At 38.1% G+C, this 18,650-nt stretch overlaps 1 protein-coding gene across 1 annotated transcript; it reads right to left on the reverse strand.

The window, feature by feature from the left end:
• Window positions 1-1,396: 1,396 nt before the first annotated feature.
• Window positions 1,397-14,509, reverse strand: klhl14 (kelch-like family member 14). The gene is made up of 8 exons (XM_026314120.1): window positions 13,351-14,509; window positions 11,285-11,406; window positions 6,956-7,045; window positions 6,236-6,314; window positions 5,666-5,856; window positions 4,405-4,563; window positions 3,840-3,997; window positions 1,397-2,906 (listed from the first exon to the last, which is right to left on the reverse strand). The coding sequence occupies exons 1-8, from the start codon at window positions 14,226-14,228 to the stop codon at window positions 2,766-2,768; spliced, it is 1,818 nt and encodes a 605-aa protein (XP_026169905.1). The 5' UTR covers window positions 14,229-14,509; the 3' UTR covers window positions 1,397-2,765.
• Window positions 14,510-18,650: the final 4,141 nt, after the last annotated feature.

Consider the following 18,650-nt stretch of genomic DNA (forward strand, 5'->3'; position numbering starts at 1 on the left):
CAGTCTTCAGATAAGCAGAAATTACTCGAAGATTGTAATCAAGTACAAATTTGTAGTACTTGTACTTAAGTCCTTTCATCCAACTTTATGCTTCCACCTAAAATAATTTCTGCATATAAAAGATAAAGTGCTTATAAGACACAATCCTAAATACCGGAAAGCTTAAACTATTAATCAACTGAACTAAAATTAATTGGTAAATGTTTTGATGTCAAACACTGCATGGTTCCAGTGTTTCAAATGAGGTTTGGACAGCTGGTTGGATAAAACAAACATAGTTAAGATGTGACTGAGCTCTTGGTAATTGTGATGGATATTTCTCACTAGCTTCAGATTGTTTTTTTTTTTTTGTTTTTTTGTTTTTTTTACAAACTAGTTAATCAGAAATAATCAGCAGAAACCAGAAAATAATTAGACACAGACTTATACAAAACATAGCTCAACCTCTACCAGCAACACTAATATATTTCTTACATATGAATGCACAAAGAATAATAATTTAATTATATACTGTAACAATATAACCCTGCATTGGGAAATTGAGCAAAGTATTTTTTCCTGACTACATTTACACATTTTTACATAAATAACATTTTAAATGCAATGTTTAAGAGTACAATGTGGTATTAGTACAGATAAGTATGAAAGCTAGCTTTAATTTGGGGCATATCTACAAGCTGAACAGTAAGTGAGAAGAAAGGGAAAATGTTCTTGCTCATGTGTCCAGAATTTTAAAAATATTTTTAATGTCCTTATGAGCTGTGAACACTTGGCATTTATTGTGTCTGAGCTTCAGTCCACAAAAGTGTGAAGTTGTATTTTGATAAGTTAGAGAGATCATGTGTTCGGTGGGTTTCAATTGTTGTTCATGATTCCTTAAAGCAGCTACTACTTCAGTATTGAACAGTTCAACCAAACAAGAAAGCTAATCAAAGACACTGCAAAGGGCAGAGAATAATCTGAAACATTCAGGAAATATATTTTTCTGTGTAATAAGCCCATTTCTACATTATGTTTTTATGTGTTTTACCTGTCTGAAAAAAGAATTGTTTATTGTTTGCACAGTGGAAATTACTGAATAATCTCAGAATATGCTATTCATTTATCAAAACCTACATCAAAACACTCAAATGGAAATTCCTATTAAATTCATCTTTTTGCCAGAAATGCATGTCAAAGAACTGAAAAGGGTATTTTAATCATCAAGAGTCAATTTATTTTCATATTCTAAAATGCAAAGGACATAACAGGATTTGAGAATAAATCCAAGGTTGAGTGCACAAAAATGTTTCACTGCAAGCGATTATGTACAAGAATGAAATCAACAACTTTTTACAGAATTCAACAGGTACTGCATCAATATTCTGAGCCAACTTTTTCAACCTAATAATCGTAGACGATACTGGACTGAATTCATCTGTACTGAAGACAATTTTTAAAAACACATCACATTAAGTAATTTACATTTCAGTGAACTTTCTTTGCTGAATTAAAAGTCCACTATTAGTGCATAAAGGACAACTGTATGCTTGTTTGTTTTTTTTATACATTAAAGATTAAAATCCCATTAAGGTAAATACTATGTGACCTCATAAACAGGCCTGTTAACATTAATTTATAGCGAACAAACAAATGTCCTCTCCATCTGTTCACCCATACATGCCACCCATAAATACATTGGCTAGCAATTACAATTTGATTGTACCATCACTGTATAATTTACTTGAACATTAGTGTGACATAAGAATCATATAAGTCATCGTTAAAATCTTCTGTTGTTTTGCTTACAGCATGAAGAATAGTTGTCACAAACATTTGGCAAGTTTTTTCTGTCAAGCAGATAATCTGTAGAAAACTCCAAGTTCCACAACTTTTACAGAAACACGGCTTTAGCCTGGTTGTAAATTATTAAGATAATTACTTATAAATTAGGGCTGGGTGATAAGGACACATTCTTGCAAAAATCTTTGCGTAATCATGTCTTTTCAAGCAATCTCAATCTGTTCTCTTTGCCACCAGTTCTGAGTTGGTTACAGTACTTGGACCCCAGAATACTTGCTTCCCAGTGTAGTTACAATGTATGTTTACTCATACCATGTCAGATAAATAATGAGAAATGCTATTAGGAAATGTCACCATTTTAGACACATAATGTTCAGTTTCAGAGAAAGACAACAAAACAGTCGCATAATGATCCAACCAAGTGGTACAGCGGGATAAGTGCACAATCCAGCCAGAAATAATCAGTAATAACATGAGAGATGAAGAATATTTCTACAATTTGATCATCACAGTTAATGTAACTTACCCAGCCTTAGTTTAACATAACCCTTTGATAATTTGAGACTTATCACCTTTTCTCCCAGTGTCAGTCCATGAAACAACACTGCATTTTGCTGGAGTTATGACTACTGAATACAAGATACAATGGTTTTGAAAGCTATAATTCAGCTCAACACTATGCGTGCTATAGAAGAGAAGCCAAAAACACTTACTATCAGTTTAAATAAAATCAAATATGAAACCATTTCTCAGAACACAGATGAGTTTAAATACATGAGTGACACAATTCTTTTTTTTTTTTTTTTTTCAAACCTTCAGTAGGGAATAACGAAAGTGCTCTGGTCAAACCTGTAAAAAAATAATTTATACACGCTTCCACAAAATTGTCACAAAGTTGTTGACAGGTGTTTTGCTTATTGATGGTCCTCATTCCAATCGTTCTGCTGCTCCTTGCCCTTACCACCACTTGGTTGGATTAGTTGTCATTTGTTAAAGGGAAGGCAGGCAGGTAGTATGACAGTGGAACAGGCTGGGCCAGCTAAAGGCTCTGCCACCTCTCCCTCCAACTCTGTCCATGTTCCTTTCTCTGGGCTGTAGCAGATGGTAGAAGACTTATAGGCCCCCTGAGGAAAAACAAAAACCAAGTCATTGTCAAACATCCTTTTAGAGTAATATTTGCTAAACGTTAGAGTGCACAGGTGTTTAGGAAAATTACTGAGCCTTTTTAAAAATGAAATTATGCATTCATGACATACCTCACACATAAGGTTGAGAAGTCATAAATTATTAAGAGATGAACTGAGCAATTCCTACAGCCATGTAGGTCATTGGTTCCTATCTTCAGAACAGAACGTAATGGCTAATATAGTGAAAAATTAAGATACATCTGCAGGCAGAAAATCACAAACCTGCACACTGATAATCTATACAGGGATATGAATAACTAGGCTTTTCATGTTTGATGTAAACACCCTGGATAAACAATTAAAACAAGTATACTGGCCTTGTCATTTCCACCTCCAGCCATCAGAGGTCTCCATACTTTCCCTGGTTTCCAATCACATGACTGTCCTGTTCACCTGTTTCCCATTCCCAATCCAGTCTTGCGCTCAATATGCATATACTGGACCATTTCCAGTCATTCCTTTCCATATGTTGCTTTCCTGCCATACCATGGCAGGTTGCAAGCATGCAAGTGTTATTTAAAAGTTTTCTGCCTATACATTTTAAATTGGCCCATTTAAGATATTTTCCAGGTTTTTTTTTCAGCACTCTGTCTTTGTTAATTCTCTTTGCCCTTCGGCTTAGACTAGTAGTCTGTTTTCTGATGTCTGCTTGTTTGGATTTAACTTCACTGCCTAGTTTTGGCTGCACGTTTTTACTTTTATTAAAGCCATTCTTTATTGCATCTGCTTGCCCATCTTTGTTTGTCTGCATTTGTGTCCACTCCCTTTGCAGCTTTCTTGCATGAAGTGTAATAAATATAAACTATCACAGCTTTATCCTTATCCTTAATATAATAATAATATAATCGTATCTGTAAAAATATACCGTACCATGCTCCAGCTGTAGCCCCCCACGAGGAAGATGCTGTCATCCAAAACAGCACAGCCTGGGCCACTGCGACCCTCTAGGATGGGTGTTTGCAAGATATTCCACTGGTCAGCTTTCGGGTCATAGCATTCAACCAACATTACGTCTAGATGGGAAAAACCTGTTAGAGGAGGAGGTTTAAATAATGAATTCACTATTTTACACACAGTTAATAGGTCCTGTTATTGGGGATTTAATTTAAAATGGAGTTTATGTGACTTTAAAGTTTCTGAAAACACGTTTTTACTCTCGTACAGTTTCCAGCATGAATGCAGAATTTTACTGCAATTAACTGAGCTTAAACTATTAACTGTTAAACTCTTAAATGTGAGGGATTTTTGCAGAACTTTGACTATATATGTACAATAATGTATAACATACAGATAAAAGGCCTTGTCAATGTAGGTAGGACCCACAGGTCGTACAGTTTAATGAAGGTCGTCATTGCCTGTTCAAAATGAAAGACTTCTTTTACACGGTTTCAACCTGTTTTCGATCCATTTGCTGAAATGCCCCAGAACTACTTACCTTTCAAATGGTTTCCACCAATAGCATACAGACGGTCGTTTACACCAGCCAGGGCATGAATGGCACGCTTTGTGTTCATATCCTGTTTCCTAGCCCACACATCCATTATGGGGTCATAACAGTAGAGCCAGGACACATACTCGCCATTGTGTACTCCACCTGCAACAGGTAAACGCAGTACTATGCCATTAATACTATGCGTAAATACAATAGATAGACACCGTGGTTGTTCATCTAGAATGAAAACTGACTCATCTGTGTGAACTCACATCAGTGTTAGTTTTTAATAAAATGTATTGCTTTATTGTTGAATATAATAATTACCAGGGTTTACATGCTGAACTATTTTGCAAAAGGTCTTTAACATTTAAAATCAAGAACATATGAACTGTCATTATAAAATTTTTATTTCACTTTCACAACTATCTAGCCACATGTACTTCCACAGAAATTATTTGGTCGTTTTTTAAGCCTGGTCTTTTTGTTGGTGGATAGATTTTTAATAGATTACAACATGTCTACAACCAAGTTGTTGCAAACACAAGGTTGATGCTTTTTTCCCATCTTGTAGTTTTACATTGTAATAGCTTGTGTGGGGCATAAAATAACACAGTACAATAGCCATGTCATAAGGGTTCAATGATGATTCAGTAATAGTCAGCTTTTGGATGTGGAGGATTTTGGTTTCCGACTTTCTGCGTTGGTGTGACAAGTCTTTGACTGATTTGAATGTCAATAGAACAAAATATGTCATTATAGATTTCAGAAAATAAAAGTACTGTAAAGTACAGTAAAAGTACGGAAGTATTCTCAGCAAACCTCAAAAGTATATGTAGTCATTATACAACAGAATGACTCCTGTTATATTGTATTACATTATATTATAGTCCTGTCATCTACAGCTGTCAAATAAATGTGTAAATGATAGTGAAATAGACATATAAAAGTTGGAGAAAATGGAAATTCTCCTAAAAAGTACAAATATGTAAAGTTCATACAAATGTACAGTTAGACTGGCACTACTTTATTTTGTATATACTTCATATATGTTGTAAAGTTGTTATCAGTGTTGTTTAACTGAACAGCAAAATATCCAGCTGTGATAATAAAGATGATTGACATGGTTAGTCACCTTGTGCAGTTTACTTGGTTATGTTTTAGTGGAGGTATTTATTTGTCAGGTTGTGCAATGCATCGGATACCATTTTTTAAAAAGAAGACAGGATAGTAAGTATGATTGAATAGCAGGTTCTCTCCTGACCTGATATGTAGATCTTGCCATTGTGTACTGCTCCTGCATGGGCAGCCAGAGGCTGCGGCAGAGATGACACATAGTTCCACTCATTAGTCTCCAGGTTGTAGGACTCCACGCTGGAGAGGTAGCCCGTCTCGTTCCTACCACCAATCACGTACAGGTGTTTATCCAGGCGGCAGGCAAAGAAACTGGCTCTCCTGAGGAGGACGTGTCAACCAGACAACATCATTAAACCATGACAAGATTCAATGTAAGCCTTTCCACAGTTTCTGTGGCTTAGGGCTACAGTAGTTAGATGCTTGCCAGCTGTGAGCATTTACTTTAATGCATGTTGTGTGTACTTTTGCATTAGACTTTCTAACTTTATTTTTAAAAAGTGAATTTTAAAAACCAGACATTTAGAACAATAAAAAAATCATTGTATAGTTGTGTGTGCTAATATAATTTTGCTCAAAAGTCAAATGAAATGAAAAATAATTTTTATAATTATTATATAATATTTCCTATCATAATTTAAATAAATGCAAGAATGAATAATTTTGAACAATTATGTCTTTAATCACAAATAAGGCTCACCTTTCCTGCATAGGAGGCAACTGTATCCAGCTGTTGAATCTGGGATCATAGCGGCTGACAAAATTAGTGCTGTGTTTTCCTGCACAACAGAAATGAAGATCAATGAAAATGATTATTCAAACTACTTAGTTGAGTGAATTGTTTCCTTACAGTACAACAGAAATAACATGGCAGTGCTCACTTCTCTTTGCCAAAGTCTTTGTTACTGAGCATTGAAATGCACAACTGTGACTCTACAAGTTTCTATTTAAAAATAAACATCTGAAAATCACCACCCACACATCATTTTCTGCGTTATGTGCTGTTTTTCACCACTAATAGACTTAACAAGCGTTGCTAGTTTTTTCTGCCATGGAGTGATGTGGTTTGACATTTGCTGGAATAAGAACAAAAAGACATTTGATCATTTGCAGTCTTTGTTTCCTACAGGCGGCATGTTACCACCCTTTAACAAAAAGCATTCTTAACACACCACAAAGATTTTGGTGTTAATAACACATTTTTCGGTGCCATTTATTGACAAGTGTTGACTGGAGTGTTGTTTATCCACTCAGAGCTGATTTGACTCTAGGCTGAGTGCTTGAAACTATCAGAAAGTGTTATATTAACCCAGGTGGGTTGAACTTACACAAAGTGGCTCAGAATTCTCTCTGTTTTGAATAAACACTGACAAATTTGTTGTGTAAGATCAATGGAAAGCAAGTTGTTCAGTTACTGTACCGTTGGGGTTCCACTGGTCCTCTCCACCCAGCAGCAGCAGAAAGTTCTCCACCTCTACCACGCAGTGATGGGCACTGTTGTAAGGCATTACTGGACAAGAAAAATCAAAAGGGGTCAGTCACAGAAACAAGATGAAGGAATAGGCTGGTGGTAGCAAACAGTCACCCATGTCAAATCTCTAACTGCAACAAAATCATTTGACCAATAAAGTGTCCTTTTTAGAGTTTACATCAGTTTTTTATGATTTTCATAAATCTACAGTAGATAACAATATAAATGCAGACTATTGTACATCCCATTATAAATGACTGTTTACGGTCCAGTATTAATCAGTGCTCCCCCATGAAGAGAAAAATGTACTATATACAGCTCTAAACCTAGCCATGGCTCTTGAATTAAGTCTATTGAACTTCAGAGAGTAATAACACTTGGTTGTAATACATGTAAATGATCCTATAATTCAAAGTTTTAATTCCTTAGCCAAGCCTATTTGATCCTAAAAAAGCTGCATATGACAAGCTTAAATAATGGCAATATATAAAAAATGTGAGCTGATAACATTTTCTTTCCTACAGCTGCAAAAACAGTGCTTTTATTTAAAATTAACCTAAACTCTGTTATTGTGGGAAAGGGTTTCTGGCAGAAAAACATCTTGGTGTCAGCTATCACAAATTTAACATGAAATATTTCACCTCAAGGGTCTCAGGGTGCTGTGAATTTTTCCTTTTGAATACTATTTATTCTATGAACAACTTATCACCTTTCATCCCCAACTACAGAGCAAAGATTAATGTTTTGATTAGTGTTTTTGATTAGTGTTTTTATGCCAATATTAACATGAGCTGGTTTAAGTTGTTTAACAAGTTTTTTTTTTAAAATCAGTTTTACAAATTATTACCCTCACTGTTCTATATGTTACATGTGTGCCACCAGTTATCGTGCCATGCTGAGTGTCATTGTTTGACAAAGGGTGCTCACAGTACATATTCATGTCAAGATAGATTTAATATGCAATGTATTCTTATCAATAGACCAAAGTTCTTATTGCAGTGATGTAGTCAAACATCTACTTCACAATCCTCAGGGTATGTCAACGCTATATGATTTATTTGCCTTACTCATTGCTTCTGTTTTATAATGTTCCAATCATCCATCTACAGGAAGTGATTTCTTATGGGGAATCAAGTCTGACTCTTAAACTGGAACAAATGAAAGTATAGGACAACAATTATATATCAATTTTTTTATCGATCTAAACTATCTATGTGTAATCTCAAAGTGCAATAGTTTTCCTTTTTTTTTTAATCTAGAATTAAAACGTGCCACAGGAACTATTCATGTGGTGATAATTTAAGTAGGTCCGGCACATGCTGTATAGGTTATATAGTGAATATATCCAATAGATATTTTGTGGATCATACTCATCATTACGTGCATAAATGGCTACAAGACCGCAGCTGCAGCAGGATCCCTCATGGAGGATTCTCCCTTGTGTATGTTTTTGTGCTTCCCTCCTCTCCTCCATCTTTTCTTGCTGAAGTGACCCCATTGAGATGTAGAGAAATGGTCTTAGGTGACAGTCATAATGAACATGATCATGTTCACTCAATAAATCTCAGGCCCGGTGCTTTTTGAGCACAAATCAGTGAAATGTTAAAGCCCACCTGTCTGTCTCCATCAGTCATTTCCACTGTCACCTCCCCACCGCCTGATGGATCACAGTTGCCGCAAAATTAGACAGCCTTGAATCTCATTTCTTTCCAATTGGCCTCTCCCTGCAATCTCACTTTGGCTGGTTGACATCTACCAGTCCTCTCTATGGGAGAGGAGTCTCAGATAGGAACTAATACTACATACTCTAAACACAGCTTTATCTCGAATGAGGGGATTAGGTTGCCTACCTCCAATGCACCTCAAAGAAGAGTGCCATATGACTGCCAAATTCCTTTACATGCTATTTACATTATCATTCAGCCAGCAGTATATAGGACATGGATGGGTGGCTTTTTATTTGATGTCTAGCGACTTGCAGTCATACTAAAATCACCTCATATCCCATGTGAAAAGAAGATTATTGCTTTACAGTATGTCACAGGCTACAGTATTAGGAGTACTGCGGGAGCATTTGGGACCTTTGCCCTAACTCTACAGGTGCCAAAGATATAGGTGAACAGTGAGATCAGTACCGGGCTATAATAATTGTAATAGTAATGTTCAGTGAAGAAAAAAACATATGTATATTTTTCCTTTTCAATGTACAAGACTTTACTGTGAATTATCACCTGAGAAAAAGTGTGAAACTAATGTACCTACTCGTCCTCTGTTTCCTAACTCTTCTACCAACCCCAGAGGTGAGCAGCAATAGTAGGGCAGGATGAGCACGTCCTCCACGAGATGGACGCCATCACTCCAATCTACAGTGAGCTCTAGGGCTCACTAGAGGGAGTCAGAAACCTCTGCATAGAGGCACAGCCGGGGTCGGTTGAATGACTCCACAGCTAATGCACCACTGCTGCTCAAGCTCTGACGTGCCTTTAACACCATTACAATCGCATCCCATTGAGCTGAATTCTTTTGTTCTAGGCCATGCTGTGTGGATGGGGTCCATTTCCAAGTGGGAGAGATTAATATCAGGTTGATTTAAACAAGAAGAAGAGAATAGTGCAACATTGTGATTGCCTTTTGTCTTGTGTTCATCCACGCTGCTGTGGATACACTAGATGGCAAACTTTACACTAGAATCACCGAGCAGCAGATATATCTGACACAATGAGAGGAATCAGATCCTTCCCAAATTGTGTTGATGAATGTCTTAATCAAAGACTGTCCCTCTCAGGTTTCGCCTCATTGAAAAGTTATGATTGAATGTTAATAATCTTCTATTCCACATCCATTGTGTGGAGGCTACATCAGATGGTCACTGATGTGTTAAGGGGATGATTTTGCAGTTTTGTCCTTCCACTTGGCCACGGACCATTTGAGTGTTAACTTTCTAGTTTTGAGTGATGGAAATCCCTATTGACCTTTTGCTTGTTGCAGTTTATACCCAAGAGTGTGAGTTTAATGAGAAAGTGACAATATAAACACTAGTGAGCTTCAGGCTCTTGTCTGTGCATGCCTCCTTTAGTAAAAAGCGCCCTGATAGATTTGGACGAACATGAGCTAAAGTAAGCGATCATTGCAAAGAAACGTTACAATTCAAGCACAAAAAGAAACCATGTCCAAAGGTGTTATTGAGTTTAAGAGACAACAACAGAAACATCACAACAGATGCATTAAAAACTCCTGGAATATAAACTACACAGGGCAGAGCTGACAGAAACCAGACCTATGGCTAATATGTATGAATGAAGAGATGCTGCTGAGATATGGCTCCAACCAAAAAAAAGGACAAAAACTCGATATGTTGGGCAATGATGATGCAAAGGACAAATACGGGTTCCCATTAGCTCTTGTTTGACCTTTGCAATATGGCAACAATATAGTGGCGAGCCTTAAAAGGTCATGGAAGACAGACAGAAAAAAGAACGCGGTAAATTTTGTGCTGTAGTACCATAGGGATGTTTGTAAATTCACACAGAATTCAGATATGTTCAGTGTAAACTCTGCATTTTTTTCAATAGACTAGTTTGTTTTTTGTGGAATTATGACTTCCAATATGAGCATTACAAAATCAATATCATAAACCATACTCTAGTACAAATCCCTACAGGTTATAGGATATGTCTTTATTTTCTTGAATTAGTGTTATTGTTTATGTGTAGTCAATTAAAATCATTATCTCTTTTGACTGTTTGCATAAATATTGCAGCTGCTGTCTTCCTGACCTTATCTGCTGGCATTTGCCTCACCTTATGTTAACCCAATATCAATAGTGACACCAGGTCAACAGGCTAAGTCCATGCACTGAACATATGGGGTAATTCAATTTTATGTATTGATCAATGTGAGAGAATAATCAAGCTACATTTAAAAGCAATTCAGGAAAGATGTCATTCATTATTGTTCTGCCTCTGCCACAATAGATCATTAGATTCAAGTAAATCTCATCATGCATCCTGTCAGCATATTTCAGCAAAAACAAGGGAAACCGGGCATGAAGCTCCACAGTGCTGTGAAGTCACGCTCTGATTAAAAACTTGTATTAAAAGTGATAGTGATACATTATTACCTGAAGGATTTAGGGAACTCCTTCCCCTCATTTTCTGTGGAAATTAACCTGTGTTATAGTCATCTATAGGAACAACTATTTCTCATTATAAAAGCCACTAACACAAGATGCCTCAGGTAAAAAGAAAAAAAAAAATCAGCAGAACCCTTGGTACTCACTTGTGAGGATCTTCCATGTCTTTTTCTCATCGTCATAGTACTGGACCAAATTGCTGGGGAGACGATCAGGTCCAGGAGGCAAACCACCCACCAGTAACAGCATCCTCTTATTGGAACGGATTCTGTAATGTCAAAAGTGTGGGTGTGTGGACCAGAAACAGAGAACAAAACAGGTATTATGCATTGCAATGAAATATTCAAAAACCAAAATAAGCGCCTGAACCCTGACACCTTTACTTCTTGTCTTCTTTGCACAGTGTAATTTGATTTTATACTCTGCAAAAGATCAGAATAAACCCATGCTTGTCTGTGTACAGCTACTGAACTCGAGACTGCTAATCAGGCAATATGTAGCCACGTTTATTATAATTAACAAAAAAATTGTTCAACAGCGCACCTATCCTTTTGATGTGTTATTGAATGGTTATTGTACTCTAAAGATATCTTTTCAATTAGCTGTGAAGCAAGGACGATCCTGCAGGGTGCCATGCTGGAGGCTAAAAGCACAATTGAGTACATAAACCTGTCTATACAATGTCTCCATTTCATTGGCTACGGTGATTCATGTGACATCTCTGAGCCAGTTGTGACATATTTCCTGTTGTTTGTATATGATATATAACCTCAAAACTGCACACTTTACTGTACATTAATGACCATTATGTGGCTCCTAATGGATTTCAACACAGATCTACCAATTAATCACAATATACAGTAAAAAAGATTAAGAGCAGCTGGCTTTTATATTCATACACGTTCACCTTTTTCCCTTTTTCATATTTTACTTTTTCATGCTTGGGTAAATTGCCATCATCTTGGTATATTCTCCCTGCTACTGGCCCACTCTGAAGTGTTTTGGGGTTATTCATATGCAAATGAGCCCCTGGACATAGATAATGGTGATTAATTGAGAGAAGAGAAACAGTGGCATGTGAAGCTAATTATGAGGATTCCTGATTCCTTGCTCATTTAGGTCCATATGTGGGAATAGATATGTTACTGTGATATTGTAGGAACAGATACATGAAGAATCATTCTACCTTCAGACTGCACAAAATTTAATTTTTCGAGCTTGAAGATTCTCTAATGCCACCACTTTATTTTTCCTCTGCTCACATCACACAGAGACTTGAAAATTTTGATAACTCTGATACAAATGTCATCACTACTCAAAAAAATCTCAGCTTAGACTACAGTAAGCCCTCTAAACAATACCTGACGACAGTGCCGCCAGTCAATCAACTTACTGACAACGCCTATCTACTTAAAGTGCTGATTAGGACAAACATATAAGTAAGTCATGGTGCTTGGCCTACTTTTGTGTGAGTGACACACGTGCATCTAACCCCGATAACGAGCCCTGTGTGATTGTCACTTACAGAAAATTAATTTCTACATTTTCTCAATCTACCCTAAAATGTATTGAATTCCCTTTGACAGAGTATACTATTGTTTTATTTGGATTTCTATACCACGTTATCATTGTAGTTACAACCTAATTGATATGTAATTACCATGTGCTACTGTTAACAACTTCATTATAAAATTTCAAATTATATTCACGAGAGATGGCACAAATCAAATGCATAACCTTTATCTACTTTGCTGCATCTTGTCTACACTGATTAGAGAGCAATTACACAGATGTGTGAGGAAATAAAGAGTTGTTTTTCCTCACTAAAACATAAGGTAACCTTGTAATTATGCATACAGTGTAGAAAAGAGTAGATCAAACACCCTTACTGCTGACATTCTTTCACAGGAAAACCCTGACAATCCTCATTAACTGGGCCTCAAACCTCACATCTCTGATTGACCACCTACATGGTCTGGACTACACAGGTAAAGGGACCAGTACTTGAACAAGTGGGCAATACTTGAGTCTGCAATTTGTTCAAATTTAACGAGTGGGAGGCATTTAATCACCGTCCGTCCACTCTCAAACAGCTCATTGCTGTGTGTGAATATGTGTGTGTGTGTGTGTGTGTGCGTCTGTGTGGGTGAAGCGGGGGGTGGGGGGTGGGGGTTCATGTCTGTGTTTCTGTGTCTGTATCTATCTGTCTCACCTGCTGGCCATGGTTTGCCTGCAATGCTGCCTAAAGGGCATCAGGTGGTAGTTCATGGCATCCAGGAGTAGTTTCTGGCACACAGGGTCACTCCTCATGAAATCAACTGACTGCACCCTCTCCACCAGCTCTGGGGCAGGTATGAGGGCGAAGCGCAACCTCTTCATAAGATCCGGAGCATAGTGCATGCGAGTCTCCCGGTCATGCTCCAGCCAGAGAACCGACATCTGGAAGAGAGCCAGCTCTGATTCCACGGGAGGTGGCAGAGCATCTAACATGGCACACATCTCCTCAAAGTTCAGCAGCAGCACATCCTCCACCAGGTACTTGTTGGCCAGCTTCTTGGTCTCATCCAGTCCATGGAGTGCGGCAATCTTGCAGATCTGCTTGTAGTTCTGCACAGAGATCTGGTCGTTCAGGAACTGCACACTGAGTTTAGTAATCTGGGGGATGTTGAGAATCTTGCTGACTGACAGCACCTCTTCCACTGTGTCCAGGGAAAGAGTCACGTTGGCAGTGTACAGGTACTCCAGCACTAAACGTAGTCCAATGGAGGAGCAGCCCTGGAGTACCAGGTTATTGATGGGCCTGGCGCTGGGGGTCACCAGCTTGTCATCGGGAGAGGATGAGGGGGTCCCACTGCTGCCTTGGTCCCCTTTGCTCCCCTCGTTGTTGATGGCATTATGGGAGGAGAAGAGAGACCTGAAATACTGGGAGCAGGACGCCAGCACAGCTTTGTGGCAGTGAAACTGCTGTCCCTGGGCTGTGAGCGTCACATCACAGAAAAGCTGTTTCCTCCATAAGAGATTGAGCCCATGCAGAAGGGTGTCACTGTGTGTTGGGTCAAAGGTGGATGTTCTATCACCCGATCTGGACATGACTTCCTGACTGTGAACGCCACCTAGGCAACAAATAAACCATGCAAGCCATTTACCTCAGGTCATTTATTGCAGAACACATGTGACCTATAGAAATATTACAAAACAAAACCATTTCGGGAACAAGTTATTGAATAGTTTGCCCGTCCATCCAGCGGGGAATAGCCATCATGCCATGCCAGCCGGCGAGAATCTACATCCAATACGGCTTCAGTCGCTTTCAACTTTGAGCTCTGGTCGTAAAGCAGCAAACAAAAACGCATTAGTTCCCACAGCGTGCCACTCTTATTCATTCTCAACTCGAGAATATGCAGATTTAAATGGAGGCTAAGCTTTGAAGGGCGCTGTCAAAACAAAACAAGGATACGGAGATGCTGCAGCGCTTTCCCCCGGTAACGCGGCTGAAGTTGTCGGATAAGGAAAAAAGAGACAACCGCTACGGTGGACGGATAACATGCAGCATTCAGCTAAACACTTATCGCTTCTCCTATCCTAGCCGCACACCCCCACAATGAGGACATTACACATCGCACAGATTTACGGAGTCATACAAAAGCAATTAGTTTGTCCCCGAGCCGTCAGCAGCGGCACGGGTGCGTTTCGCTTTCAGCCTACCTGAGTTACGCGGGCGTGAGTATCGAAAAATATTCACTAAAATGCTGCTCTCGCTAAAGTTAAGCGTAATGTGCATATCTGCTGTTTCTTAGACAACACCAAAAGCAATTCCTATGTGCGTAATGTGTGTAAACTTGACACAAGCGTGCTGTAACGTTGTCGCCAGATTCACTAAAAGCGCCTGTCACAACTAAATGATGTGAGCAGCTTGCCTGAGAAGGAGCCAAACTTACCTGACTTCAGCTCTTGACAAAAAAAAAGAAAGTAACCTTCAGGTTCCCAATAATCTCACTTGAATTTTCCTTTGTTCTCCTTTTAAGAAATGTCCTTTCCTTTAAAGTCTATGGTCGGTGGTGTCTCAAAATAACCATTGATTCCAACTCATAAAGTCACTATTTCAGGTTATTTGTTGACGTTGATCATTTGTTCTTCTGAATTAACAAGAAGTGTGTGAGTGTGTGAGAGGGAGCTGTGCTTTCTGCAAGAGAAGAAGAAGAAGAAATATACGTGTGACAAATTATGCTACCAAGAAACAACACATCATTATCCTTGGGCCTGGGGCTCAGTGAGTCGTAACGAGAGTAATAGGAAATCCACGGTTGGGGAGAGAAACGGTCGTGCATGGCCGGTGGAGAGAGACCATGCAGGGGTATGGATGCTGGAGAGACTCGCAAAATTATGGCTCAAGGCTATTGTAAAAACTGTCGAGCGTAAATGACTGCGATTTCAAACATCTATGGAAGAAAGAAAAGAGAAAGGGGGAGAAAAACCGAGTCTTTCCCTCGCTGTTATAGAGAGAACCGTCAAGTTTTAGTGCGCATTGCTAATTAGTCAATTTCTCTCTGCCTTCACAGCCCGACGACTTTGCTGCTGAGCTGAAACTGCTAATTTCTGGGACCAGCCTTTTTTTGGCTGTGAACTGGATGGATGAATGGCTTGTCTCGCACAAATGACAAAAAGCCCCTGCCTTAATCTCCATCGCCAAAATAACCCCTCATCTCATTCTGCTTCTGCTAGTCCTTCAAAAGAAGGTGCTCTACACAAACTCAAGTTTTGATTCTGTGTCATAAATATAAGATCAACCATAATGTCCATAATATGTTTATAATGTTGAAGTGGAGCATATAACCCCTCTCCCCCTCCCCTTTTTATTTTCCACATGAGAAAAGCATCAGGCTGCATAAACCATGAAACACAACATATGTCCAAAGTGATGTAACAACATGCAGAAAAATAAAGTCTAACATAACACAGTGCTGTCATGTACTGTTATCTTGTCTGATCAGTTCATTGTTTCACAACCACAAGGCCTAGCTGCAGGCCTGAAAACACAAAGTGTGGAAACCTGATATCCATCAGCACACTGTAGTGTGTTGTATGTGTCTTGGCTGTATATTCATATGACTGAACACTTCCAGCTACAAAAACAAAACCTACAACGCTGGACTTTGCTCAGTAAAGCAAACCGAAAAGGAGACTCCTTGTTGTCTTACGTAAATATGCATGTGATTTTTAAAGAGTGACACCAGGAACCAACTAAAAGTGTCAGTCACTTGGTGGAGTTTTTATTAGTCTTATCACGTTAGGGTAAGTTTATTTACTTTTACTAAAGCAGAAAACCCCTCTCAGATATGTCCAAGTTCTTCCTAAGGCTTGATGCCTGGTTGTCTTACACTGATTATTTAAACAATGGATAGAAAGACATCTGCTCTTATAATCTAAATTAAGACTATATCCTTTCATGGGTCTAAAATAAACTAAATAATACTCCTATGAGCCTAATCAAAACTGTTAGATATTACTTATTAGAACAGAATAAACTGTCAATTAAATAAAGAGCTCAATTAGAGTAAAAAAAAAAAAAACTTACATACAGGACTCCCCTGGGACCAGAACTGACAGATACCTCACAACTTATGAAATGACAGATAGGGATAAATGGGTTTGTTCATGTACTATGAAATAGAGCAACACCATGCTACCGTCAAAGCAATAACAGGCCAAATATAGGTAGCATTTATAATAGATGGAACCAGTACATTTTTTGATGTTTGAGGGCTTGACAAGCCTGCATATCCCCCACTTCTAGTTATATTGAACAAATCCAGTGTGAGATGACTGATTAGACTGTGCACTGCACCTCAAATCATCATCGCTGCAGGAAAATTATAATACTGTAGTATTAATTAGTGGTTTAAAACCACTAAGAAAAGCAGTTTGTATTACTACTGTTATTGTGTTGCCTCATTTTCAAAGCACTCGTCAGTGTAGAGCATTACAGTAATTCACTGTATTTCACTTCGGAGTCACATACTGTTATCTTTACTAGCACTCAGTTAGCACTACATTACCCAAGTCTCGAGCGAGCTATTCTAATGCAATAAAATGACCATTTGCAACTCTTTCAGCTCTTTGTAGCAACTCAGTCTCCTGAGGCCACTGGTCTTCAGATTGCAGGGCCTTTATGGTTGTAAGTTGTTGCAGTGTGCAGAAGGAAGGGGGGTCATCAGATAAGGGAAGAATTTCTAGACTAATTAAACCCTTTGAGACAAAGAATCACACTACAGTGATTTACAACTCTCTGTACCAGTTAACCCGACTCATATTTATCTGTCATATTACTCAGATACCATAACTACCTCTATGGGTAAAAATGGGTCTTTGCATCTTTTTTGTCCTTAATATCCTGAAAGCATGAGATGGGAGGATATTAGAGTAAATAACATTTAGATCAGATTTAAATAGTGTAGGTTACACATAATATGAGTTTTACACTGATTGCACTTATTTTACACTCAGCTACTACACAACTTCCTGGGTAATGCCTTCATTTTAAGGTGCTCTCTTACTGTACATAATTCAGCAATTTTGTGCATATAACAAAACATAAAGTAAGACATAATAACAGAAACTGTAACTATTACTGGGGCCCTAAATAACTGATTAAAGAGTGAACATTTAATCTAATCAGTGCAATGAAACAAAAGGAGAAGCTCCAAAGTTGTGAATAGCAAAGTCTACCAGGCATAATTCCTTTTGCTGGCTGCTGCAGAGGGGTATGCTAAGATAGAAAGTATTATTTTCCTAAATGGAAGGTGTCAGATGGTCACGGAAATGTGATCGGCTGTTCAAGATCACTGCTTCCCATCTGCAATTTGTGACGTGTGAAAGATTCAGCCCAAATGTGCTCACCAAGCGTAAATCCTCAGCACTTTCTCTTATCGTGGAAAAGCAAGATAACCAGCTGTTTACAGATCAGAGAACATATCATATTAATATCATGGAGTGGGTGATATCATCTTGTTTGTAAAATATTTTGTTAACTAAGTGTGGTGTAGTATGGCAACCTATAAAGTGAAAGTTGTAATTTGTGTTTTAGAAAAAGTGTTGTAGTTTACAGTCTTTTTCTGCTAAAATATTGAAAAGAGAAAAATAGTAAATGCTTTAGGGAAACAAAATTACATCAGTAAGATAAAATTAACACACTGCAGGTTACAATGAATACAAAATTATAAAGCTTTCTCAATCCAGTTAACTGAATGTCTTAACACCAGCAAGACTTTGTTTCAATATCTATCTCACTGTATTTTATCTTATCATAGAAGAGTTCAAGTTTGTGTATGAAATGAGATAATGTGATATGATACTACATAGTATTTTGAGGGGTTTCAATTGCAAGTTTCTGTTTCAGTCCTCATCATCTCCAGAGACTAGTTTCAACATGTGAGGAACAAATGGGTTAACTTGCAGCACAGGTTTTATATATAAATATATATATATATATATATAGTTGTGAAAGTGAAAGGG

Source organism: Mastacembelus armatus, chromosome 17 (genome assembly GCF_900324485.2).
Source record: "Mastacembelus armatus chromosome 17, fMasArm1.2, whole genome shotgun sequence".
NCBI classification, from domain to species: Eukaryota; Metazoa; Chordata; class Actinopteri; order Synbranchiformes; family Mastacembelidae; genus Mastacembelus; species Mastacembelus armatus.

Bases quoted from the DNA above. Each gene is read 5' to 3' on its own strand.
- klhl14 (XM_026314120.1), bottom strand. From the start codon at position 14,228: ATGTCCAGATCGGGTGATAGAACATCCACCTTTGACCCAACACACAGT. The intron at 7,046-11,284 runs GTGAGTACCAAG...TTTCTTGTCCAG, and splicing joins GACATGGAAGATCCTCACAA to TAATGCCTTACAACAGTGCC. The intron at 3,998-4,404 runs GTAAGTAGTTCT...CTCCTCTAACAG, and splicing joins TGGTGGAAACCATTTGAAAG to GTTTTTCCCATCTAGACGTA.